The sequence below is a fragment of the Raphanus sativus genome, chromosome 5 (genome assembly GCF_000801105.2).
Source record: "Raphanus sativus cultivar WK10039 chromosome 5, ASM80110v3, whole genome shotgun sequence".
Classification (NCBI taxonomy): Eukaryota; Viridiplantae; Streptophyta; class Magnoliopsida; order Brassicales; family Brassicaceae; genus Raphanus; species Raphanus sativus.
In genome coordinates this window covers 19,091,454-19,118,554 of record NC_079515.1, presented here as the reverse complement: position 1 = coordinate 19,118,554, position 27,101 = coordinate 19,091,454, and the positions used below count along the sequence as shown (strand labels likewise).

The following is a 27,101-nucleotide window of genomic DNA, read 5'->3' as shown; positions in this document are numbered from 1 at the left end:
ATTTATAAACAGAAGGCAAATTATGGGCCGTGAGACAGATGATAAAGAAGTCCCATCTACTAGAGTTGAAAGCCTTTGCCCTATCAGGATCTTGACTATTATTAGTGTGTACATATGAAATTTTTAAATCTTTTATGCACAGGTAAAAGTCCAGCACTCATTGGGTCAAACGTAGTTGATGGGAAGATAAATTCGCTATCAAGGTTTATATCTGGGATTGCAGTATACCTTTTCATTTTAGAAAAATATCCTTTTTAGATAAGTATGTATTCATATAGGAAAAAGTAAATAGGATTTTGAACCTACTATAAATATGGATCTAAAGATTGTAAGATTATTCATTCACACAATAATATACAAATCCTAAACGGGTATTTTCCTTAATTCTTTTTGCTCTTTATTCTTCTTCAAGTTTGATTCGCGTTTTTTCACAACAATTAGGATTTATCTTGAGTAATACTTTAGTGATATCCTCTGTAGAAGGTAATCGAGCAAATGAGGTTTCTTCAGGCGAGAAAGTGGTTATAGTAAGAGCAGAGATAATGAGAAGCTGATCAGTATTTGAAGGATCAACTTGGGGCCAAATTTGCATTGAAAATGAGGCTGCCATAGTTCTTTTTCAGAGTGTGAAGACACATCAATACCATCGAAACCAGTTAAGATATGAATTATATTTTAAGCATTTCTAAGCTTGAGCTACCTTGTGAAAGAAAAGGATACTTTAGGTTTTTTAAAAAAATTGCTGGATATGTGAAGTATTGACCATCACATGGCTAACCATACAAACTAATTTAATTTATACCTAACTACACGAAGTATATGTTAGGCATGACTACATCCCTCAACTTAATGATGCTATGTAGTTAACATCACAAACTTAGTTTCATTAATCCAAAGAGCGACTTGGAAGTCAGAGCCATTAGCTCTGTTTAATTCTCTCGTTGATATTTTAAAATCCAACCCATCCCATCATAATTTAACAAAAATATGACCTGACCCAGCTCAATAAAATAATGAAATTTGACTATAAATTTTAAAATCGGTTCAAGACAAAGTTAATATTGGGGACGTCTGTCTTTCTGTCGCATCCGAAAAAAATCTAAGAAATTAGAGTTTCAATTCAAATCGGTGCGAAAAAGGAAGTTGGTGAAATCTTGTTGGATTATTGATCAAAATCGAGAGAGATAGATGATTTAATTCACCCCAAAATCGATTAAATTCTCTCTCTCTCTCTCTCTCTCTCTCTCTCTCTCTCTCTCTCTCTCTGGTGAATAACCCCACAAACTTTCACCAACTTCCTTTTCTTAGAGAAGACGTCCCAGATATATAACTATTTCCTTCGGCTAATTCTAAAAATTGATTGCCAAGTTCATTTTGTTTTATTGGGTTAGCTCTCGTCAATTTTGGTGAAGTTATGGTTTGGTGGGTCGGATTATAACTGATAAACATAAGAATTAAAAGGAGTAAACGTCTCTGGCGTCCATGTCACTTTTTAGATTAATGAATTAAGCTTGTGATGTTAACCACATAATATCATTAAGTTGAGGGATATTGGCATGCATAATATATACTTCTTGTAATTAGATATACATTAATTTAGTTTGCACGATTAACCATGCGGTGGTCAATACTTCATGTAGCCATCAATGATTTTTCCTTTTTAAAAAGTTAATTCCACACTTCTGTTTGAAGAATTTTCTTATAGTTTTCCTTAGCATGGAAATTTCTTATGAAAATGATAGTTCTGAAAGAAAATTACCCTTGGAAGAAATATGCAAAAAGAAAACTTGAGCCTCACTTAATTGCAAGCTTACTTTCAATATCGCTTTTGAATGTCTGAAAGATATATTTGTTTAAAGATGTCAAGGCAGCTTTGAGGCTTTTTTGCTTGACAACCAGCAAAGAAAACAAGCGAGGGGCGAAATAAGAGATTGTCCAATCATTAGCAACAATGGTTAAGAAATCTAGGTGTAAAGTTGTATATTTGAGGAATTTAAAAGGTACTGTACCAGCAAATGGAATCTGACATGCTAAAGATATGCAATAAGGAGGGAAAGAAATGGCAGAAATAACTGCATGAGAGCTGAAAAGGTTAACAAAAACAACTAATTCTGGTGCACTACCAGAGAGAGGTGTGCCATATGGTATTATAGTTGGGGCATCAGAATGAAGAGATCACTTCTGAAATGTTGTTGGGATCACGGCAAGCAAAGACGTTTGAAGTTTCGACATGCTTAGACATAGAATGAGAGGGTGAGCTTGATCTCTTATACTATTTTTTCCTTCTATATGCATGTTAGATTGGGCAGAAAGAGGAGCAATGTAAGATATACGGTTCACAGAAACAGGGTTCATATGAGAAAACCACTAATCCATGGAACTTCATAGAACAAACTTCACTTACCAAAGTCACAGAAAATTTAGAGGCAGTATTACCCAATCATGATCATGAGTAGGATGAATTTCAATAAAAGAAGATTAAGACAAAACCACTACCAGAGAAACTACAACTTGAGAAGTATAATCAATCCCACAATCAATTGGAAGAGAAGGAGGTCCAAAGAACCAGTAGGTGAATTGGCAGAAGAGGATGAAACCTACATGAGACACTAGAGCTTGAATAGTAGAATCAAGTAACAGTCAACAGGAACAGAATGGAAATGAACATCTGCATTAATCTTGATAGAATAAAAATCCAAAGAACCTTTAAACAAAAGATCAGATTGTTTAGGAGATCTGAGTGTTGTCCTCCTTAATAGAGGAGGCCTTCTGAATAGCAACGGAGATAGAACATGCGCCCTTCTTCTATTTTGGGAATAGGGCTTCCAAGTGTCCCATTTAACTGAACCAAAGACACTAGGGGAAACCCACATATATGCAACACTAATAAATACAATATCTCTGTTTTCCGTTTCAATATTTTTCATAGGTAGAAAGATGCTTAGTTCAACCAGCTATCACTTTTATGAGCCACATCAATTTTAAATACCGTCTTTTAAAACCATATCAACTTCATCAAGAAATCCAAGATGATCAACAATTGGATTTAACCCTTCATGGATATATAGATAAAAGGAAATACCTTTACATGGTCCGTAAAAGGAAATACCTTTACATGGGTCCATAAAAGGAATAGATGTGAAAGATAGGGATTTGAGAGGTAAGTTTGGAGACCACTGAACCACAAAAGAGAACTCCCAATATGCCAATTTTTCTGCTCTACAATCTTTTCTCTTATAGAAAAGTTTTGGATCTTTAACAGCATAGTTCAACCCTAGATATGAGGAAGGACATTTTGGATGTGGCTGAAACATGAGATTTTACCCATAAAATCTCCATGAAAAGGTTTTGATGCAGTAAACCACTTTTATGGAAGACGAAATCCTCCAATTAGAAGATAAACTAAGGGGGTGTTATTGAATTAGTGAATTCAATGGAAATTATTGGAGTTCAAATTTTAGGTGAAATCCACTGTTATTGGATTGAGTATTTGTAGGAAGGAATTCAAATCACCTGTTATTCAGTGTCCATGGTATTTTAATAGAATCTAGTTTCATGGTAAAAAAATTGGACATTTTTTGTTTGGATTTTTGACTTTCTTCAAATATGTTTTCTCTCTTTATGGTTCTTCTACGACTCTCATCAGAAAGAAAAATTTATATGGTCTAGGTTTGAATCTGATTCAAATTCTGAAAGATGAACCAATTTTCCACTAATCAAATCCCTTCTCGAGGTCAAAATCCAGATAACCAGAAACCATATCAAAAGCTCTTGTTGCTTAAACTCGAAGCTATTCTCACCTTAACTTATAATTGCTCTGAGAGGATACTCATGCAATCTGCGGCAGTGCTAGGGATTTTCACTTGTGGTTTGGAAGCCGGAGTCCGAACCAGGTTTCGCCTTTCCTTAAAAAAAAATAGTTATTCTTGGGTTCATCCCCTAGGGTGAACCTATAAATTCACCAACCAATAGAATTTATTTATTTTAAATTTGACATTTTTTGAAAAAGGAGACAAAATATTGCAAATTATATTACATTTTAAAATTAAAAAATAAAGTAAAAATAAATAAAATAATACTAAATGCAAAAAATAAGTATTTTTTTCAAAACAAAATAATACCACAAAAAACACTAATCTCTAAATGTTAAACCTTAAATCCTTTAGTAAACCTTTAGATAAATTATAAAACTTTGATTTAAAAAAAAACTATTTATAACACAATCAACAATAAACTATACCCTAAATCCTAATCCTAAACCCTATAAACCCTTGTGTAGACCCTAAACCCTTGGGTAAATCCAAAATTCTTGGATAAATCTTAAAATTTAAGATTTATCCAAAAGTCTAAGATTTAATGTTTGTTGGGAGCGTTAAAAATATTTTTTGAAAATATTTTTTTTAGATTAAATTGCTTTGTTTTTGTGTTTAGTAATTTTATTTAATTTTTATTTTGAAAGTATAATATAATTCGATAATATTTTGTTTCCTTTTTAAAAATATACTGAATCTTAAATGACACAATCCTATTGGTTGGTGAACTAGAGGTTCACCCTAAGTGGTGAACCCAAGAATAAGTCTTAAAAAAATATCTTCTTTTCGTGTTACTGACTTACTTCTAGGTTCATGTATGATCTTGTCTCTTGTCTGTGACTACTATACATATATGTTAGCATAAGATTCAGAAGTGTATTTTTATAAATGTAAACTTCCTTTTTTTGTTGCAGCCTTGCAGGTGATGGATAATTCACACTTGAGTATATTGCCAAAGCAGCACACTGAGACACGGTTTGTGAAGATCCAAGCTGAGAAAACGTGGGATCGCATAGATGTTTCTTCTACAATTCATTTTTGCCTTTCTGAAATCACCGGTATGTTTAGACCATGTAATGATTTCAAGAAACATTGATCCAAGATTCTGTTAGTTACATTATGTGACATAAGTGAAATATTATTAAATTAACAGTTAATGTGTGAAACATAGAAGTCAACTTTAAAAGTTATTCTTAGAACTAACTGAAAACTGAAGTAATTAATTAAGAAATTGTGTTGTTTCAAAACAACTAGAAAACGTTTATTTTTTAAAAATTAATACAAATCAGCAGAAATAACATTCAAAATTAGTTGATTACTATATATATACATACTTATAGATCATGTTAATATGAGAAAGAAAACAATTCAAATAAGAAAGTTAAAAGTAATAATACATAATGAAGATGAAGACACTTTTTGTGGCATTTATCATTATTGCCACTTTAGTATCATATGCGTATCCAAGTTTCGGCCAAAAAAATGTTAACGACGAACCATTGGTCAATCCCGGTCCCGAGATGGAAGCATTGAGGGAGATATCGCCGGCTTCACAGGATTACAATATTTATATCCTCGAGAACTTGCCACCAAAATACGTAGCATATCTCACAACTTGTGGGGACAAGATGGGGTCCAGTGGTATTGGGAAATGTAATGAAGATGTTGTTAAAGAGATTCTTACGAATGAACCTGTTTCGAGAGAGTGTTGTCTGAAGGTAGTAAGAGCTGGAAAAGAATGCTACATTGAGTTTAGAAAGTTCGTGTTTCGATTGTATCAACTTAAACGCTTTGCTTCTCAAGTTTATTTCAGAACCAATGAGGTTTGGAATAGATGTTCTGCTGAAGTTGAATATCCTTCGTCATCATAATGACGTGGTTAAGTTATCTTGATTGAACATTTGCTGTATTATATGATTTATTATAAAATAATGGTTTATTATACTATTCTATCTATATAAAATGAAATCAAATGTTCATATTCATTGTCATGACTCTAATCATGGGTTGTTCTAGCAAATATTTGTTTAGTATAGTTTTTTAGTTTTTCAAATATAAAATCTAATTGCACATGAATCTTGATAAAAAAATCAAAGATTTCTTTCGTTGTAACTCGAATAAATGATGTTGTTTGAAAATCAAGTAAATTTAAAAGAGCAAATAAAAAAGTAGGAGAATGACATATGAAAAAAAACAATAGGTAAATCTCATTTTTTCAAAACAAAAAAAAGTTAAATCTCATTTTTGATCCTAGATAGAATCTAATTTGAAAAATTTTAATAACGATTTGTGAATTAATTATGTAAAGCTATTTTGCAAAGTTTTTCCTCAAAACATATAACTTCTTTGTGTTTTCAGGTTATCCTAGATGATACGATCACTACTTTTACACCATCTTATGAAAGGGATAAGCACCAAAGAAATATGGGGTAAACGGAACATGAAATCTCCTTAAGATGCAGAGATATGATTCTATTAAGATGGTTTCAATGAAGAAGATTTTTTGGGTATGAAAATGAGTGAAGAAGAAGAAGAAGAAGAGTCTAAGAGATCATACGGTGCTTCTTCACTTCCTGAAGGAATCAAACACATGTATAATCAAATGATCCCAAGGGAAAAAAGATTTCATGATTGTTTATGCTTTTGGTATTTATCTCAAACAACGTTACTAATAATATATCCCCAAGATAACCAAGCCTAATCCTAAGAAAATACTTACTTTCCGAACAAGAATAAACAATACAAAAGGCTCATAACCTCATACAAAAGCAAATCATATTTTATCGTTAAAACTGTGTAATTAAATAAAAAGTACATAATAAAAAGATCTGAGAGAGTAACAATATTCACAAAATTCAAACTCTCTCAAGACTTAAGAGAGAGTCTTTTTATCAATTGATACTACTCGGTTGGTAAGCTTTTCACTTTAATGGCCTAAAACTCGATATGAAAAGAGCATCATGTTTCAAAAATTTAGAAGCATTTATTAACTATAACTAGCATGAACTCAGATATTCAAAAGTTGTGTTTCCTTGTTGCTCCTGGTACTATAATGCATAGACCTCAAATAATCATGTAAAATGGAAATAACTGTAAGCAAACAGAAAAAAAATAGTCTAAATTCTACACCTAATAATGGTGAATCAAAGAGTCTGCGGCAACATCGCCAAAATTTGATATGCTGAAATTATACATATGAGCTACTCTGTCAATTCAGAGGTGCAATGCAGTATTTAGAGGGTCAAATCCATATAGAATATTATGGATCACTCAATAGACTTCAGTTTCAAATTAAACTAAAAATAAAAGATGTAATGCAATAAACAGTTGTAAACGATTAGGAAAGGAGATAGATTAAGGAAAATTCATAGATAAATCAAAATTGAAGATCAAACAAGTTGTTAAGGGTTTATTAATAATATTTTTCGAACTGGAAGAACAACAATAAAATCAACCAACTTTCACTAAAGATATTATCTATGTCTAGTTCTTAATATTCCAAATCTCTTCATGAATTTAATCAGTTTAGACTAGCATTGAACACATGTTTGATAAGTTCACAAAATCCATAAACCAAATTTCTTTGAAGATAGATATTTTTCTCATATAAAAATTATTCAAGAAATTAATAACTCTTTCATGTCTACCAACCAATTATCCTAATATCTGAATTCCAGGTTGTCAATTTAGAATAAGCATTGAAAAAAATCCCGACGAAGAGTTATATGGTTAGCCTAACAATTCTTCAGTCTAATAATTCAACATTAACCCTTGACGAACCTAAATCTAACATGCAGATTATTCAAACATGATCAATAAAACACAAATCATTATATGAATAAACTGCATAAAGAAATCAAAAGAGTAAGTAAGGGAGTTTGAAATCTTTTCTCTACTGAGTTCTGGTTTTCTCTCATAAAGCTCTCCCCAAGTATGAATAATGAAATATAAGACTCTCAGAAATCTAAATAAAGTCTAGAACAAAAAAGACTTAATTTCAAATAATGGAATTTGGGACAATCTTCAACGCTAAAACTTGTTTAATAATCATCGGAAATTTTTTTACATGATTGGTGTCGATTGACACCAGCTCCAAATATCGATTCCAACTTGGTCTTTTCAGCTACAATCTCCCCAATCTCTCAAGTTCTCCAGACTCTCAAATCTTGTCCAAAACGTATATGCACTTATAATGACTCATAACAGAATCAAAACATACATAAAAACTTTAAAACATGACTTATATCATGGACACACATAAAACCATGAGATATCAATGATGCGATCTGGAGCAGCCTAAACTTCAAGGATTTCAAGACAATGAAAAACCAGTTAGCCAATGGGACAATGCACGACCTTATGGACTTTATGGAAAGCGATTTGGTTTGGTACATGAGGTTTTGGACTGAGAAAAGACAAATGGCCCATGAAATGGCCTTCGTAGAGTATGGAGCAACAATGATTGGTCAGGAAATCGAATGGAGAAACTTTTTAAGATAGGAAATTGATTGGACAAGTAGAAATTATAAAAAATGGACAGTTAGATCCAGTGTGATAAAAAAGTGAGTTGGACGAACTGAAATGGCAATAAATGGCTTGGAAATGGATGATGAAAATAAAGAGTTGGAAATAGAGAAAACAATCATTTTCATCAATCAAGTATTAGGAATTTTAGTTTCTTGTATATAAACATTAGTTGTACCCATGTTTTGCCTTAAGCAATAGACTACTTAAATCTAAAATCTCGTAAAGAGAGTTATTCTATTTATTCGGTTGTGAATATTCGTAAGACCCTTTTACTTACACGAATACCATAACCATCAGTAAACAAGGTTACACTCGTGGATATCTCTGATATGCCATTAAGGGTTTACGTGACAAGGAAGAAGAAACAGAACGTGAATAAGGAAGTTTAAAGAAGTGATGAGCTGGCTAATATTACTATTTATAAAAATAGAAAAGTTGTATACGAGTCTTAGATATAAAAGGCTCGTTAGTTTCTTTCATTAGGGCATTCTGTGAGGAATCTTGGAAAGGCTTGTTTCTCGACTTGTGAGACTCAAGATTAGGCTTAGTGCTCTGATTTGTGGAGACTAAAAGAGGGTGGTTGGGCGGTTAGTAATCAATAAACATCTAAGTTCTTATCAAATTGCTGCGTGAGAGCGTTCTGGATCGAACAATCGTGATGATGACTAGATCGACGACGTTGGAATCGCTTGCTCAGACAGTGGCGTCGAACTTAGCCGAACAGCAGGAAGCGACAGTGCAGTTACGAGCTTCGATGACAAGCTTAGAGGAGAAGTTTTCCGAACTTTGCAATCTGTTGACGAAGGCTCTAGTTCCACCAGTGATCGACGATCTTAAGGAGAGTCCGCAAAACGGTCTTAATCAAGTACGTGATTATGACCTGGAACCTGGTCGTACTCTTCGGTCTGATACGGATAGACCGCGATTGATAGATGATCGTGATAGCTTGATACGTCGTATTGAGTTACCATTGTTCAATGGAGAAGATGCGTATGGGTGGATTGCCTTGGCGGAGAGATATTTCAGGATTGGTGGTTACAGCGGGACGACGAAACTTGAATTGGTTTCGGTGAGTCTGAGTGGTGATGTTTCGAGCTGGTTCAATAGTGAGATTATGAGGCACCAGTTTGTGAATTGGATGGACTTCAAGCAGCGGTTGTTTGCAAGATTCACTAAGGTGAAATTGCGAGATCCAAGTCAACCGTTCTTCAATGTTCAACAAACCGGAAACGTTGCTGAGTATATACATAAATTTGAAGATCTGTCTACTCAAGTTTTTGGCTTATCAGATACTCAGAAGGAAGGGATTTTTATGAATGGTTTGTCTCCCGAGATGTGTGAGGTGGTGACTATGTGCAAACCAGTTGACTTGCCAGATATGATATCGACGGCTTATCAGATGGAATCAAGTTCTCTGTTTAGCGTTGTACAAAAGGAGATGCAACAACGTAGCAGCAGTAAAGTGGGAGGACCATCAAATGTGTCAAAATCTTATTCTAGTTTCACTCCTCACACGGAATGGAAACAGAAACAGACACCGCAGGAGAAGAGTCCACAAGAAAAGAATCAGCAAACAAAGCAACCTACAAATACAAGACCAACACTCCGTTTGACAGAAGCTCAGATTGCTGAAAAGAAACGCTTGGGGCATTGTTTTACTTGTGACGCGAAGTGGAATAGACAACATGTATGTCCTAATGCGTTTTTGCGAGTGCTGACAGTGATTAACGACATGGATATGGAGCTTATTGACGCTGAAAGTGCAGAGCTGGATGAGGATGATATAGTTTGGGAGCCGCAGTTAAAGACTATTTCGCTACAGTCTTTTTATGGGATTGATTCTCCTACTACAACAAAATTAAAAGGGATCATCAAGAAACATACTATGGTGGTCATGTTGGATAGTGGGGCTACTCATAACTTCATCTCCCCAATGATGGTAGAGCAGTTGAAACTGAAGATTGATAGAGCACAAGGCTTGGAAGTCTTGCTTGGTACGGGAGTCTCCGTGAATGGTACAGGAGTTTGCAGAAGTGTGCAGATAAATCTTCAAAGAGTGACTTTTACAACTGATTTTATCGTCTTGGACTTGGGAAATATTGATGTCATCCTGGGAATGCATTGGTTGAGAACTTTAGGGAAGTGCCAGATCGACAGGGAGAAACATGAATATGTATTCTGGTATAACGGCAAGCAGGTAACTTTGTTGGGTGACCCTTTGCTCCAACGACCAATGAAATCCTTGAAAATGTCACAAGCTAGTAAAGAAGTGCCAGAGGAGTTGTGGGCTGTTTTAGCGAAGTTTGATCACATTTTTCAAGAACCAACAGAGCTTCCACCAGTGCGGGGTCATGAACATGGCATCACATTGTACCCTGGTTTAGGTATGGTGAGTGTACGACCTTACAAGTACCCGCAGGTGCATAAGGAGGTTATGGAGAAGAGTGTGTTAGAGATGCTGGAGACTGGTATCATAAGACCAAGTCATAGTCCCTATTCAAGTCCGGTTCTTTTGGTTCGAAAAAAGATAAAAGCTGGCGGTTCTGTGTGGATTATGGGATGTTAAACAGAGCAACAGTTCCAGATAAGTATCCTATTCCCATGATCGATCAACTTTTAGATGAACTCAATGGCGCTAAATATTTTACAAAGTTGGATTTGAGGTCTGGCTATCATCAAATCCGGATGAAAGAAGAAGATGTGGAGAAAACAGCTTTTCGAACTCATGAGGGGCACTATGAATTCAGAGTAATGCCATTTGGTTTGATGAATGCTCCAGCTACCTTTCAATCTTTGATGAATGAGGTGTTTCAAAGATTTTTGAGAAAGTTTGTGTTGGTATTTTTCGATGACATCTTGGTCTTTAGTTCAACAATGGAGGAGCATATCGTGCATGTGGAAGAAGTGTTCAAAGTCTTTGAGAAACATAAGCTCTTTGCTAATAAGAAAAAGTGTGCATTTGGCCAACAACAGGTGGAGTATCTTGGTCATTGTATTTCTGCGCGTGGTGTTTCTACAGATCCTCAAAAGATTGAAGCAGTTGTTAAGTGGCCTACCCCAAGAACGGTTAAAGATGTGCGTGGGTTTCTTGGTTTGACGGGTTACTATCGAAGGTTTGTGCAGAGTTATGGGATGATCGCTAAACCTCTAACGGAATTGTTAAAAAAGGAGCTGTTTTTGTGGACTCAGGTCGCACAGTCTGTGTTTGATGCTTTGAAAGTGGCGATGACTACCACACCAGTTTTGGCGCTTCCTGATTTCACACAAGTCTTTATTATAGAATCAGACGTTTCAGGTTATGGTCTCGGGGCTGTATTGATGCAGGGAAAACATCCAATATCGTACTTCAGTCATTCTTTGACTGATAAGGAGCAGCTCAAACCCATCTATGAAAGGGAACTCATGGCAATTGTTCTATCAATTCAAAAATGGAGACACTATTTACTGGGAAGAATATTTATTGTCAGAACAGATCAACAAAGTTTAAAATATCTTTTAGAGCAGAGAGAGGTTACATTGGATTATCAAAGGTGGTTGACAAGAATCATGGGCTGCGATTTTGATATAGAGTATAAAGTGGGCACAGAGAATAAGGTTGCTGATGGTCTGTCTCGCATAGTTCAATATTCAGCAGTGGAAGTGAGGTCTTGCTACTTTGCTCTTACACTGCCATCGTCATTACAGGTTCAAGATATATATGCAGAGTTGGACAAGAGTGAATAGATTCAAGGATTACTTGCTAAACTGAGCCGTGGAGAGACTGTAAAAGCAGGTTATGCAATGCTGCAGGGCAAGCTTTACTATAAAGGCTGTTTGGTTCTTCCTTCGGACTCTGTTTACATTCCATTAATACTGCGAGAATATCATGATAGCTTGTTAGGAGGTCATTCTGGTATCTTGAAAACGCTGAAGCGTATACGAGCAGTGTTCTATTGGAGTAGTATGAGGAAGCAAATCCAAGAGTATTTGGCGGCTTGTGAAGTGTGTCAAACCCACAAATATAGTACACTCTCACCAGCTGGACTGTTACAACCATTGGATATACCGCAGCAGATTTGGGAAGATATTTCAATGGATTTCATTGAAGGACTTCCATCTTCTCAAGGTGTGACTGTCATCTTTGTTGTGGTAGACAGGCTGAGTAAATACAGTCATTTTATGACCTTGAAGCATCCGTTTACTGCTTCTGATGTGGCTAAGAAGTTTATTCACGATATTGTCAGATTGCACGGATATCCTCGTTCGATCGTGTCTGATCGAGATAAAGTGTTTCTCAGTGGGTTCTGGAAGGATTGTTTTAAAGCATCTGGTACTCGTTTGCGTTTCAGCACAGCATTTCACCCGCAGTCAGATGGGCAAACCGAGGTACTGAACCGCTGTCTCGAAACTTACTTGCGTTGCTTTGCTTCATCTCACCCGAAAACGTGGGCAAAATACTTGGTTTGGACTGAACGGTGGTATAATACCTCTTTCCATACAGCGATTCAGTGCACGCCTTTCAAAATGGTTTATGGGCGCGATCCACCATCTTTGCTTCGTTTTGAGGAAGGGTCGACGAACAACTTTGAGTTGGAGAAGATGTTAAAAGAGAGAGATGAGTTGTTAGCAGACGTGAAGCAGCATTTGTTGTGTGCACAAGAAGTGATGAAGAACAATGCTAATAAGAGAAGGAGAGATTTTGTCTTTGACGTGGGTCAGTTGGTGTATTTGAAGTTGCGACCATATCGGCAGCAGAGTGTGAGCCGACGTCTATGCCAGAAGCTAGCAGCTCGCTATTATGGTCCTTATGAGGTGATGGAGAGGATTGGACAAGTGGCTTATAAACTACGGCTGCCAGTTGATTCGAAAGTGCATCCTGTCTTTCATGTTTCCCAGTTGAAACCAGTGATTGGTCAAGGGAAAAAAATCTTGCCACTTCCCCCGATCTTATCTCATGACGATGAATTGGTGGTGGAACCCCACGAGTTGTTAGAGACACGTTATAATGAGGAAGGTCACTTGGAGGTCTTGGTTTCTTGGAAGAATTTACCCTCTCATGACAATTCTTGGATGCTTTTGAAAGAGTTGAAACAACAATTTCCAAGTTTTGCGCTTGAGGACAAGCTCGTTCTTCATCCCGGGGGTATTGATATGCCATTAAGGGTTTACGTGACAAGGAAGAAAAAACAGAACGTGAATAAGGAAGTTTAAAGAAGTGATGAGCTGGCTAATATTACTATTTATAAAAATAGAAAAGTTGTATACGAGTCTTAGATATAGAAGGCTCGTTAGTTTGTTTCATTAGGGCATTCTGTGAGGAATCTTGGAAAGGCTTGTTTTTCGATTTGTGAGACTCAAGATTGGGCTTAATGGTTGGGCGGTTAGTAATCAATAAACATCTAAGTTCTTATCAATCTCATCTGTAGTGAATAACTAAGGGAAAACCCATCCTCTTTCTGTGAAAAAACCACCCATCGACCAAAGAACTAGTAGCCTTTGGGTCCATCAAATCATCATCCAACACATGTCCAACCATGAGTTCTAGTATTCTCGTGGACAATACCATCATCTCCAAGTAATTCGGGACATACACCTATCCAAAGTCTTATCACTCTATTAAAAAGGTGATGCAGTAACTTTGGTTCCCTATTACAAGTTGGCCTTTTATTGGTTCTGTTCCAAAAGCTTGATCTTTTGTCACAGTTAGGCAATTTCAGAAGATAAACCAAGCTCAAGTAATATTTAGTAATGTGATGCTTACATTTGTTTTTGTGGTCACCTTTTCTTTCTTTAGGATTTCGGCCACTTCTAAAAGAAATGAGAGAGGTCGCAGAATGATCAAACTGGATCACTTCCCTCTTGTTAATTGCAAGAGCAAAGCAAGTGACAATTAGACAACCTTGTATTGTGTGTGTGTTACATCAACCGATTTAATCACAGTTTGGTATGATTCTTATGTACAAGAAGGAGACAGATAACTCATGTTCATAATGTTATCAAGAAAAGTGGCTTTGTCTCACTAAAACATGTATTTTTTCTGATAATATAGATGGCTTTATACAGTACTGATCCTCCTTTTTTTCATCCACAGGACCATCGGACAAGATGATTTCGTCCCTTGAAGTAGAACTTTCCACAGCTCAAGCGGTAAGATCTGATGGTGGAGATGGATCTCCAGAAGTTGCAAAATCAGTAGCAGAGCAATCCAAGGAGCGGCCTGGAATGTTCTTTGTGATGGGAATCATGACTTCGTTTAGTAGCAGAAACGAAGAGACTCCATAAGAGGAACTTGGCTTCCTAAAGGTTCAACAAGAACAAACCATCTCTTCTTTCTCGAATCCATAGCAGATGTAACAAAAGTGTTTGCTTTTCCAAGGGATGAATTGAAAAGATTAGAGACAGAAAATGGAATCATTAGGCGATTTGTCATAGGTCACAAGTAGAGTTTTTGAAACTGTCGTTTGTTTGAAACTTTTGACTTAAATCGACTGTTAGTTAAACTGTAGTATTGGAAGTTCGGTGAACCGAACTCTTTACAATCATCATAAACTAGTTGATTCACCACAATGTCTACTTCACGATATGCAAAAGAAGATGTCTCTTTAGGATATTGGTTCATTGGTCTGGATGTTGAACACATCGGATATAGAAACCTCTGCTGCAGAACACCCTTAGGTATAAGATAAAATCAGCCTATAACACATCAATTAAGCCACCGACATTCAAGAATCAAGTTTAGATGATTCGTATGTGCAGATTGTGAGTGGAAGGTTCAAGCAGGGAACCCTTGTGCAGCATCTATTGACAGGAGCGGCAGCGGAATCTGCAAATCTGTGGATAGAATGCTCCTGCGGAGAAAGGCGAAGGAGCAATAGCGTAAACCAGTTTCTAAACTATAAAAAGCTCTCTGGCCAAGTTAAATGTATAGCTTCAGTTTCTTGTTATGGATGATGATTAGCGTAATTTGTTATAATGATAGAAGCCTCTGCTGCAGATCATCCTTAGGTAAAAGATAAAAACAGCAAATAACACATCAACTAAGCAATTGAGATTCAAGAATCACGTTTAACTGAGATGAGTGTTGTGCAGATTGTGACTGGAAGGGTCAAGAAGCGAGCCCTTGTGCAGCATCATTCGGCTGGAGCTGCGCGAATCCGTGGATAGGATGCTTGAAATACACCAACGATGCGGAGAAGGAGCAATATGGCTCACCAGTTTCTAAACTATAAATTGCTTCAGCATCTTGTTATGATGAGGATTGGTGTAGGTTATGATAATGATGATGTTCATGCTAAACATTACAGGATCATCTAAACCCTCAATCTTTTGCCTATCAATCCCAAACCTAACTTGATAATCAAGGATTCATCGATTCTCGCTTAAAGAAAAAAAATTAACTTTTATATGAATATGTACATATTTAAGAATTAAAAAACGAAACACAGATGAATCAATCACAAAAGGATGATTCTAATTAAGAATTTATTTATTTTTTCTTTTTTCCAGAAAGAGTATTTACATGATGGAATAGAACAAAAAAAAGATGTGTAATCTTGGCTGGAATCAAGAACGAACAATGGTCTCGAAGCAATGAATCCCGTCGAGCTCCAGAGCATACCTCGGTTGCTTCTTCGCCATACTGGTAGCGTTTTCGTCTTTCTTCAGCGAAGAAGACACGGTTTGACCACCGGAAGAAGCAGCGTTGCTTTCAGAGGGGTTGCAGACATAAGACGCAGCGGTGACTTTCTTCCCCATAATCTCTGCGGACATGGCGTCGAAGGGACTGAACATCGAATTCATTAGAAGAGGAGAGAGATTTTTCTTTGTTTGGTTTTTGAAATTTTATGAAGAAGAAGAAAAAAGGTTTGGTTTTGTTTTGTTTTATATAAAGACGCGACGAAACTTGGCCGTGTTGGATTAGGAAAGCTTAGAATCGACTTGGATCCGAGTTCGTCCAAAGTTGAATTTTTCCTTTTTTTTTTCTTTTTTCTGGTGAGCAGGTATTAACCCACGTGCGTTGACTCGTTTTCTTAATTGGTTTTGCGTGATTTTGGTAAATTTGAGACAAAGGGGGTGTTATTGGTTTGCATATTTTAATGGATTTTCAAATTCAAAACAAATCTAGTGTTATTGGTTTTATGATTTTAAAATTCATATTCAAATCTATTGTTATTGGTTTGTGATTTTAAAATAGATTTTGAAATCAAGTGTTATTCAATTACAAGGATTTGTTTAAGTATTTGATTTGAAATTGTACTTCAATGGATTTGTGAGTATTTTTAGGATCAAAATACAAAGAAACAAATACAGAGGTAAAACTTGTTATTTTGCTTGGATTTGTATTATATCGGTTAAACTTCAAATTTTATAAAAATAACAGATTACTACATTTGCACTTGCACGAGGACAAAACTGAACCACATCACCTAGGCTACAACCTCATCACCTAGGCTACAACCTCATCCAGATTGAGTCTTGATGTTCCTGTCCTCATCCTTGACAAACATATCCAAAATCTGAGTAGACTCCAACCAATAAATCTCTTGACATAGAAGAAACTGTTTTCTGGATTACTAAGCCCAACTCCGTTTCTAGAGATGATGATAGATTGATTGCTAATTCTGGAATACATGCTCTGCCTGAGAAAAAATGGTAGAAACTGTGAGACGCGAGGAGTATACGTAGATGCCGTTTTTAACAATAGCAACGTCTTGAAACCTAGGGAGGTTACTGAATCTATTGTTAGTCCACGAGATGCTTCGGTTTCAGATCCTTTACAGAAGAAGAAAATATATATAGCGTATGAAGATGATGAATTAGTTGCAAATCCATTTCATTCATTTATAAAGTCCACTTAATTTGATTTTGAAATCTAATCTTTGATTTTGAAATATGTTTGTTTGATTTTGAAATCAAGGGATTTGTCAATGATTTGCAAATCCAAAACATTTTTCTAAATCCACAAAAATACTAGAACCAATAACCCCCACAAAGAGGACCTTTATAATTGTTTAGGTTGAAAACTTAATTTATTCAGTCCAATTTAATTGATGGTCATCTTTCAGAGTTATTTTGGTTTCGGCCCCATATGATATGATGAATTTTTGGGTTCACTAATCAATAGTATTTTGTTATTTTATATTCAGTATTTTGTAAGAAAGAAAATAAAATATTATTAAGTTATATTATGTTTTTAAAATAAAAGGTAAAAATAAATAAATAATAATAAAAATAATTGTTTTAAATATTTGTAATATCATTAGCAATAACATTAAACCATAAATTCTAATTTCTAAACCCAAAATCCTAAACTTTTGGATAAATCATAAAAACTAAATCAAAAAAACACCAAACACTAAAACTTAAAAAACACTAAACCTTTAATCCTAACCTCTAAACCCTTAATCATAACCTCTAATCTAGGATTTGCTAGAAACATTATAAACAAAAATGTTTATAACTTCGTAAGTATCACAAATTAAGTTATGAATTTCACTCAGGAGTCCTAATATTGACTAATAAATATAAATTAATATAAAAATCGTTTTAATATTGGAGAAAATTGAAGTCTAATAAAGATTAACGTAGAAGACTTCTTAAGAAATCTTTTATTTAGGTTATTTCTGCAATTGCAAATTTACGAAGGAAGACTTCTTAAAATTGCAATTGACCGAAGTTTATCAAAATTTTGACTTTTTATAGAATCTTCTCGGGTTTGAAAGTTTTCCCAAAGTTTTTCAATGTCGCAATAAGTCTACATGGAATACTTTTGCAATTGACAATATTTAGAAGTCTTCTCTCGTAACCAAAAGTTTGACTTAAAATCTGGAATAAAATTTGAGAGGACTTTCCAAGAAATCTTCTCACTAAACTATTATTTTTCAATTGCAAAATTAATCCACGCGGACTTCTTGCGACAGTGAGAAGACTTCCGGAAAACTTTCAGAAGATTTCAATAGAAGTTTTCCCCGAGAAAACTTCCCGAAAAGTCTTTTACAAAAAGTCAAATTTATGAAAAAATCGGTCAATTGCAAAATTAACATATTTATCCGAGAAGTCTTCTCCGAAATTTCCGGTTTTTTCTTAATAAAAGAAGGTTAGAAAATTTTCCTAGAAGTCTTTTTGATGGAAAACACATCTAACAAAGTCTTCTGAAAGTCTTCCTGAAATCTTCTGAAAGTCTTCAAGAATCATGAGCGTCAATGTCTCTATGAACCTTACAAAGTTTGGAATCAAAATCTTGGTTTTTGAATAAATTTAAAAAGAAAGTGAAAGAGATATGATTTGTGTGCATAATTAATGAGATGTGAAGAGTAAAAATCAAAACTTTGGTGCATTAAGACATTCAAATTAATTGTTCAGGTGGTTGGTGTATTGATGGCAATAACAATATTGTAAATAATTGGTAAAGATGAAGATGATAAGGTAAAACACTCATTTTCGAAGAAAAAAAAATTATGACATTTTCTTGAATAGGAAAAAAAAAATGTTTCAAAAAAAACATTGGTTATTTTGTGTTTGGCTTAAAATCTTCGGTCATATTTGAAAAAAAAACCTACAAATATTTGATGTGTGTTGCAAGCTACAATCGTTTCTGCGACACTCTTTTTAATCTTGTACCTAGGGTTAGGCATAAAATTGGAAACCCAAAAATCTGAACAGAACATAGACCAAAAAATCCAATTAGTATCCAATCGAAATGCAAAAGTTGTTGGTATACTTCTCGCTTCAGATTTTGTGTCTTTTAATTTGAAAAAATGAATAAAAGGAAATCTTAAGTTTAGAAAAGGAAATTTGTGTTAGAAAAAAGGAAATTTGAGGTCAAAGAGTCAACGTAAACTGACTTGTTAAAAAAAAGGAAAACCTTGTGTGGGAAAAAAGGAAAATAATAAACATCTATATATATATCCCACACACAACAACATCCACTACACTGTTCGTTTTCTAAAACCTAAAAAAATAACAAGTCGCAGATACAGAGAGGGTTTCTTCTTCTCTTTCGAAAACAAAAAAAAAAAAATCAGATGACAATCCACGAGATCTGGTCTTGGAACAAGACAGAAGAGATGAATTTGGTGCGGGAATCTCTAAGAAGCTGTAATTACATCTCTGTAGACACCGAGTTTCCCGGGTGTCTGAGAGAGACCGCCATGGAAGCTAGCGACGATACTCGATACCAAAACTTGAGGTTCAATGTGGACCGAACCAAACCAATTCAACTGGGTTTCTCTTTATTCGACAGCGAAGGAGCAATCAGCGGAACCTGGGAGGTCAATTTCTCGGACTTCGACGAGACAGAGGATCCTTGCAACGAGAAATCCATCGCCTTCCTCAAGCGCAACGGCCTCGATTTCCAGAGAATCAGAGAGGAAGGAGTTGGTATCAAAGATTTCTTCGCAGAGTTTACTCAGATGATTAAAGACGAAGCCAAGAAGATGAATTGGGTTACTTTCGATGGATCGTACGATTTAGGTTATATAGTTCAGAGCATGACCGGACGCGAAAGTCTTCCCGACACATCACAGGGGTTTCAAGAAACGGTTCAGAAACTTTTAGGGTTAACTTTCGATGTCAAGAAACTCGCGGGACAGTGCAGAGGACTCAACAGTCGTTTCGGGTTGCAAAGATTAGCCGACGAGCTTGGCATCACACGTGTAGGAGAAGCGCATCATGCTGGCTCCGACAGCCAACTGACGGCTCGTGTGTTCACTAACATAAACCTCACCTTGTCTCGTGACCTAAAGCGAAAGCGGGAACACGAGGATCTGCAACATCAACGAGAGATTGTGAGGATAAGGCGGGAATGTGACCGATTGGCACAACATTTTTTTATGCAGCAGCAAGTGATGGAACAAGAGATTCTTATGCGAAGATGTATGCCAAGAAGATGTTATGGACCGGTCCATCCACCTAGACCGATTATGTATGCTCATCATCCATCTCCAAGTGGCTACTTTGTAGTGCCGGTGGCACCTCAATTGTCAAACTATCTGTGATCGATGTCAAGGAATGCAGAAAAGTGAAACATTCATCTTTCTTGTCGATAATAGTTCAACTACTGTAATATATTATACCTTTCTTTTAAATACAAATATTAACTTCTCTCATTGAAGCTTCTTTGTTTATACTCTTTCAACTCAATTTTCTAACTGCAACACGGTAATAATACTTCCATTGTAGTTCTCAACACTTTCAAATATTAACATGGTTTTACCAATCCTGAACCTCAGAGACAATGTACTACTGTAATAGCCTCTAAGCTGGAAAGATTTGAGACCTTTAACAACAGTTAATCCGTTTTTGACTCCCAAATTTCTCCATATAAGTAGTCTTCTGTCCCACGTTCTACGTAGCTAAAGCCTCAACAAAACTGAATGGCTCTGTTCCTGTGCCTCTTCCATTATCACCAGGAAGGAAGGCTACGCTGATATACCTTCCCTTTCAAACTCATATTTCAATAAAAGAATCACATTTATCATATCTGTCAAAATCACTGTAACAATTACTGCATAACCTCAAGATTCTTCAACAGCAAGATAAATAAAAAAGGAGGTTTCTGGTAACGGCTGTATTGCTTGTGTTTAGCGGTGGTTGATTTTTCTTCACTTTACCTGGATTTCACAGAAGATTAATACCTCAATAGTTACCTTAGCTTTGTCTCAGTTTCTGTTGGTGAGTGTTCTCATGCCACTTCAGCCCTATTATCCCTTTGTTCGGATAACACAATTATGTTTGTAGTTAACTGGGGTGAGATCAAACTCATTTCGCTCTTCCAGCTTGTGCTCAGTCCACAATTATGCAGGTTGATCTCTCTTCTGATTTTGATGCGTGTTGCCTTAATTTTTGGCTTTATTTTAATCATGTAATAAGATTATGACTTATGAGAATTCTCTGTTTCTTCCATCATTGGCGAAGCTGCGAAGGGAAGGCTTAGATGGTCATGATACGATCAAGAATGCTTAGTTTTTTTTGTACCTGTCAAGCCGTGAGATGAAATGCAATTTGTTTGTAGCTTTTGTGACCTCATGTGCTTTCATTAGACAAGGTTAGTAAATAATTTCGTTTTTTTTTCCTCGCTAATTTTTAGATGGTGGCTTTCGTTTCTCTGAGCATTGTGATGAGTTTCCACTGGTCTTTGACTTCAACAAACAAGTACCTTACCAGATCATAGCCCTTCTTTATTATTTGGCATGGTAAGCGTATGATGGATCTGCTCTGTATCAAATGCCTTTTTTGATACATGTCCTCTTTTTATCACTATGATGTCTGCTTGAATCACCCGTTCCATAATATATATTATGCTATGGATTTTATGACTCATACCTTAAAAAATAACGGGTGAGAGAAATAAACACAACATGTTAACACACATGAATGATATAAAACTTTAACAAAAAAAAGCAAAATCCTGCAGTCAATTATCCTTGAAAAGAATAGGGATGATTGAGTACAGGATTAATATATGTTTTATTGTTCTTGCTTACAATAAATTATGAAAAATGTTGGCATCCTAATAGTTTCACAGGATTAAAAGAAATTTAAAAACGTTTTGCATATAACGAAACATCTAAAATAACTAGACTTCAGTACATCAACCCTATTAAAATACAAATCTTCGCAAAACAAAGACAATAACAAAATACTACACCAACAAAAATTTATACAGAGAAACAATTATATTCCGATGACCCCGCGCGGGGGTTACGTCCCCTAGTTAATATGAGAAAGATTCTATAACAAAATTCTTTACAGTGGGCATTAGTATAGAGTAATTTGGGGGTCGTTTTGGCGCTTTTTCCCAATGGGAAGTCAAGGTTTCATTCCTGGTGCCTATAATTTTTCTCATTGGCAATGGCATATGTTCTTTAGATTGGTCATAGTCATAGACTCATAGTGATGAGGTTGTTGTGTTATGTCTTTTTTGGTTCTTCTTCCGGTTCAATCACTGCGGTTTTGGTTGGGTTCAAGTTTAATTTTTCTCCGGGTATTCTTTCTTCTGGTATACTTTCTGTCGAAAGAGGTGATTGGGCTAAGACGCTAAGTTTAAAGTAGCTTGGAGAGCGAGCTATTTATTTTCTACCGAGTTATAGAATAAGAAATTATCTATTTGTGTGATTTCTAATGAGTTTAGAAAATTGTGAGTTATATAAAGAAGATGCATATGTTGTTGCATAACTTATGGTCGATTGAAAGATTGTGAGCTTAAGGTTTTTGAATTATTTTCTCTTAAGATAATAAGAGAGTTATTCTTATTTATGATTGAGTTCTTGAAGTTTCTAAACTATATTTGGTATCAGAGCTATAGGTTTGATATTGAGTCAATCCCTAAATTCGGATTTGAGCAAACATCACGGGAATCATAATGTTTATGGCGCCAACCTTTTTTAAGCTAGATTCACCAGAGTTTGACACGGAAGGTTTCGGTTCAATCTCAAAAACCCTTGTAGATCGCAAATCTATAAAGAAGAAGCATTCTAGAGGGATGCAAGATGTGGAGCGTGATGACTTTGGTTACCCACATGGAACTTCCACGGATAGTGAGATGGAGGAGGCGCATGTAAGGAAAAGGAGTTGTTTTAGTTTGAATGATTGAATGATGGAGATAGATATGGTGTTCCTAAAGAGGTTTTGTCATTCTCAAACATGTTAAAGTCTGAGATGGAACATTTATTTCACAGGCTGCGGATGGAGCCTGACTAGGTCAGGGAGCTTCGTAAGAAGATGGCATGTATTAGTTTGGATAGGGTTATGTTGTCGCCATATAGCGATCTTAATAGTTGCTGAAAATACTGATGGCTTTATTGACTTCAAATATCCCAAAGCCTCTTGGCGGTTTCACAATAGGAATAAACATCCAAAAATGATGCTTATATGGAGTTTTAGATGAAAGAAAAAAATTGAATGATCCTCTTGAAACCACTTGCTTTCATCCACAAGGATATTCTCTTTGACATCTTGTTAGATTGTTTGTTTCGGAGCTTCATCTTGAGTTGCAGGACTCCATACACCATGACCACCTAAAGTGGTCTTGACCATCATAGACCACAACAAGTAGTTTACCCGCTTAAGGGTGATTAAAACAACCACTTACCTTGTTTTCCATGGTCAAATCTAGAAAAAAAAAAGAATAAAATAGATTGGATGCGAAAGAGATAAAGAGAAAATGAGTTTATTGATGTGATCTATATAAGAATATGAGATTAAATTGAATAGAATGAATGCAATAGAGAATAGATGAAGAAATTGAAGAGAGAATATGGAAAAAGAGAGAATAGAAGAAAAAACCTTAATTCTTTTACTCTTTCTACGAAGGCTAAACAAACTTAACTTACTAAAGAACTTAAATAAAAGTAAATATATTTTTACTGTCACTTCACTTTTAATCTGCAGTTACTATCCACTTCTTCCCTTCAATAGCATCTGAGATCTTTTTGAAATTGCCAGCTTTGGCTACATATATTTCTGTTTTTGGGTTTCTAGTTTCAGTTAAATCTTCAGGTGAACAAAGCGCATTGAAGATGCTTTTAAAACATAATAAAATGATAAGATACTACAAAGTGCTTGTTGTTTTTAGATTACTACAAAGGAAAGGCATTATAGAATTGGTTACCATATATCTTTCATATGATTTTGACCACACAAAAAAATCCACCATATGAAATTATATGCGTGACTATCCAAAACAGTTTTTTAAATGAATGTAATATGATCGCGTTAATCGAACTTCTATCTATGATTGTAGCGACTAGCGAGAGTATATCCGTAGAACCTATAGCATATATGCATTACAAATTTAATTGATCGCTTGATTACTATTAAAATATGATAGAATTATTGTTTGATGTAACATGTATGTTTAGAAAACGAGTTTTAATAATACTTGTGAAGACTAAACGCGCTATGCGGCCGTAAATGACATGTACATAACATATTTATTTATGAATTATTTTTGGATTCAACCGATAGGATAAACATGTAAATTTACCAATCAATAAAATTTTGTTATTTCGTATTCAATATCTTTAAAAAAATAATATTGTCAAATTATAATATATTTTCTAAATAAAAAGTAAAAAACTAATTAAAAATGGTAATAGTTACCAAAAAAAGAAATTTTAAAATATTTTTAACGTCCTGAGCAAAACACTAAACCGCAAACTCTAAATCTTTAGGTAAGCTCTAGACCCTTGGATAAATCCTTAAATCTAAATCAAAAATATTAAATACTAAAATAATAAATCTTAAATCTTAATTCCTAAACTCTTGGATAAAAATAAATAAAAATAACAATAGTTACTAAAAAAGTTTTTTAAATACTTTCAACTTTTTCAGCAAAACGCATTAAACTCTAAACACTAAATACTAAATCTTAAACATTAAACTCTAACCCTAAATATCTAAGGGATTGTGATTAAGGGTTTGGTGTTTTTAAGATTTAGTGTTTGGTGTTTTTGATTTAGGGCTTATGATTTATCCAAAAGTTTGGTGTTTTGCTGATGGCGTTAAAATATTTAAAAAAAAAAATATTTTGCTAATACTGTTATTTTTATTTATTTTTTATTTTTGATTTAAAATTCATAATAGAACTTGACAAAAAAATTTTAAAACGATATTGTATATGAGATAATAAAATTCTATTGGTTTTTGAACCTATCCATTCAAGAATAAGTCATTTTTTATCTTTGCAGTTCATCCATTGTAGTGGTTTGGAACAAACCGATTTTTCTTATAATACTTGTGAAGACTAAAAACATTGCACCAAACTCAAGTCCAACTAATAAAATTGAAATTGAGACTATTGAGCTACCCACATCATATCTTGACTTATACACTTGCGGTCTTTTTATAACATAAATTTTAATAAGTTTTTGTGAACGTGGAGCCAAGTAACGATCCGTTTGTCTTTTAAATTCTAAATTGTTGACGCTAATTTGTTTCAGAAGAGAAGCATATTTCAAATTGTCTTTTGGTTAAACCACGTAGCCCTCGCTCGCAGAGATAGCACACAAAAATGGAGAAGGGAGAAGGAGCTATGCATGTAGCCATGTTTCCATGGCTAGCTATGGGTCATCTTCTTCCGTTTTTTCGTATGTCCAGGTTGCTTGCGCAAAAGGGTCACAAGGTCTCCTTCATATCGACACCAAGAAACATCGAGAGACTTCCCAAGTTACTATCAACCCTCTCTTCCTTCATCACCTTCGTCTCTTTCCCTCTCGTTCCCTTCCCCGGCTCAACTCCCGGCTCTGAATGCTCCATGGACGTGCCTTACAAAGAGCAACAGTCTCTCAAATCCGCCTTCGATCTTCTCCAGCAACCGTTGACGGAGTTTCTCCGAGATGAGTCTCCGGACTGGGTCATATACGACTACGCTGCTCACTGGCTTCCTCCGGTTGCGGCAGAGCTGGGAATCTCCAAGGCCTTCTTCAGCATCTTCAACGCAGCCTCTCTCTGCTTCTTGGGACCGCCCTCGTTGTTGATAGAAGGGGTCAGATCTACGCCGGAAGACTTCACGGTTGTGCCGCCGTGGATCCCGTTCCAGTCAAACATGGCATATCGTTATCACGAGGTAACTTTGGTCGGTGACAAGAGGGGGAAAGATACGAATGGAGTCTCTGATTCTGCACGGTTCGGCTACTCGATCTCTGAGTCTGATGCGGTCTTCGTCCATACCTCGACGGGGTTTGAACCAGAGTGGCTTGGTTTACTACAAGATCTGTATCGAAAACCGGTGTTTCCGACAGGGTTTTTGCCATCCGGTACTGAAGATGAAGTCGAAGGAGATGAAACATGGGTTGGTATAAAGAAGTGGCTCGACAAGCAGAGCATGAACTCAGTTGTCTACGTGGCACTAGGTACCGAGGCGAGCCTTCCTACAGCAGAGTTCACTGAGCTCGCTCATGGGTTGGAGAAATCAGAGGTGCCTTTCTTTTTGGTTATAAGAGACGAGTCACAGATTCTAGATGGGTACGTGGAACGAGTTAGGGGACGTGGCATGGTTCATGTTGGTTGGGTTCCTCAGGTCAAAATCCTGAGTCACGACTCGGTGGGCGGGTTCTTGACGCACTGCGGCTGGAACTCATTGGTGGAAGGGTTAGGGTTGGGGCGTGTTCCTATCTTGTTCCCAGTGTTGAATGAGCAAGGTCTCAACACTAGGCTGTTGGAGGGAAAGGGACTTAGTGTTGAGATCCCTAGAGATGAGGAAAAGGGTTCATTTGATTCTTACTCGGTGGCTCACTCGGTTCGATTGGCCATGGTTGATGATGCAGGCGAGTCGATTAGGGCAAAAGCAAAGCTCATGAAGGGTTTGTTTGGGAACATGGATGAAAATTCTCGCTACGTCGACGAACTTGTTGGTTTTATGAGAAGTAAATAGTCTAACACCATCTCATTGCATGTTCGCAATGATTAGTCGTACTAGTAAGCATGTGATATTTCCAATGTGGTTTTCTGTTATTTAATATCTTGCATTAGTTTATATTATAAGAACTCGATGGTGTTCTACGCTATGTATGTGTTTAATTAACAATTCAACTTCTTTTAATAGTTGATAAGTAAGTTTAAGAAAATGTCACTTTAATAGGTGGGAAAACTGTTAATGGTACTCAAATTGAATTTTGGTTCCACTTAGATTCCGCTTTAGGACTTCGGAGTTTTGACGAAGCAATTAGATATTTTTGATGAGGCATTGACTGTTTCTTGTATAGTTTGAAAAAACATAATGGGCAAGTAGTACAACTGCACATACTATTCCAAGAAACTTTTTTTTATCAGTTATCACAGTTA

The 27,101-nt window shown here is 35.7% G+C and overlaps 4 protein-coding genes across 4 annotated transcripts; 3 read left to right on the top strand and 1 right to left on the bottom strand.

Annotated features, from left to right (window-relative positions):
- Positions 1 to 5,212: 5,212 nt before the first annotated feature.
- LOC108858429 (protein DOWN-REGULATED IN DIF1 11-like) lies at positions 5,213 to 5,683 on the top strand. Its single transcript, XM_018632355.2, has one exon. The coding sequence runs from the start codon at positions 5,213 to 5,215 to the stop codon at positions 5,681 to 5,683; it is 471 nt and encodes a 156-aa protein (XP_018487857.2).
- A 10,084-nt stretch (positions 5,684 to 15,767) lies between these two features.
- LOC108860537 (uncharacterized) lies at positions 15,768 to 16,347 on the bottom strand. Its single transcript, XM_018634400.2, has one exon. It carries the CDS (start codon positions 16,116 to 16,118, stop codon positions 15,882 to 15,884), a length of 237 nt encoding a protein of 78 aa, XP_018489902.1. The 5' UTR covers positions 16,119 to 16,347; the 3' UTR covers positions 15,768 to 15,881.
- A 2,916-nt stretch (positions 16,348 to 19,263) lies between these two features.
- LOC108859672 (probable CCR4-associated factor 1 homolog 5) lies at positions 19,264 to 20,425 on the top strand. Its single transcript, XM_018633579.2, has one exon. The coding sequence runs from the start codon at positions 19,343 to 19,345 to the stop codon at positions 20,312 to 20,314; it is 972 nt and encodes a 323-aa protein (XP_018489081.1). The 5' UTR covers positions 19,264 to 19,342; the 3' UTR covers positions 20,315 to 20,425.
- Positions 20,426 to 25,211: 4,786 nt separating this feature from the next.
- On the top strand, positions 25,212 to 26,880 carry LOC108861810 (UDP-glycosyltransferase 91C1). Its single transcript, XM_018635768.2, has one exon. It carries the CDS (start codon positions 25,330 to 25,332, stop codon positions 26,689 to 26,691), a length of 1,362 nt encoding a protein of 453 aa, XP_018491270.2. The 5' UTR covers positions 25,212 to 25,329; the 3' UTR covers positions 26,692 to 26,880.
- Positions 26,881 to 27,101: the final 221 nt, after the last annotated feature.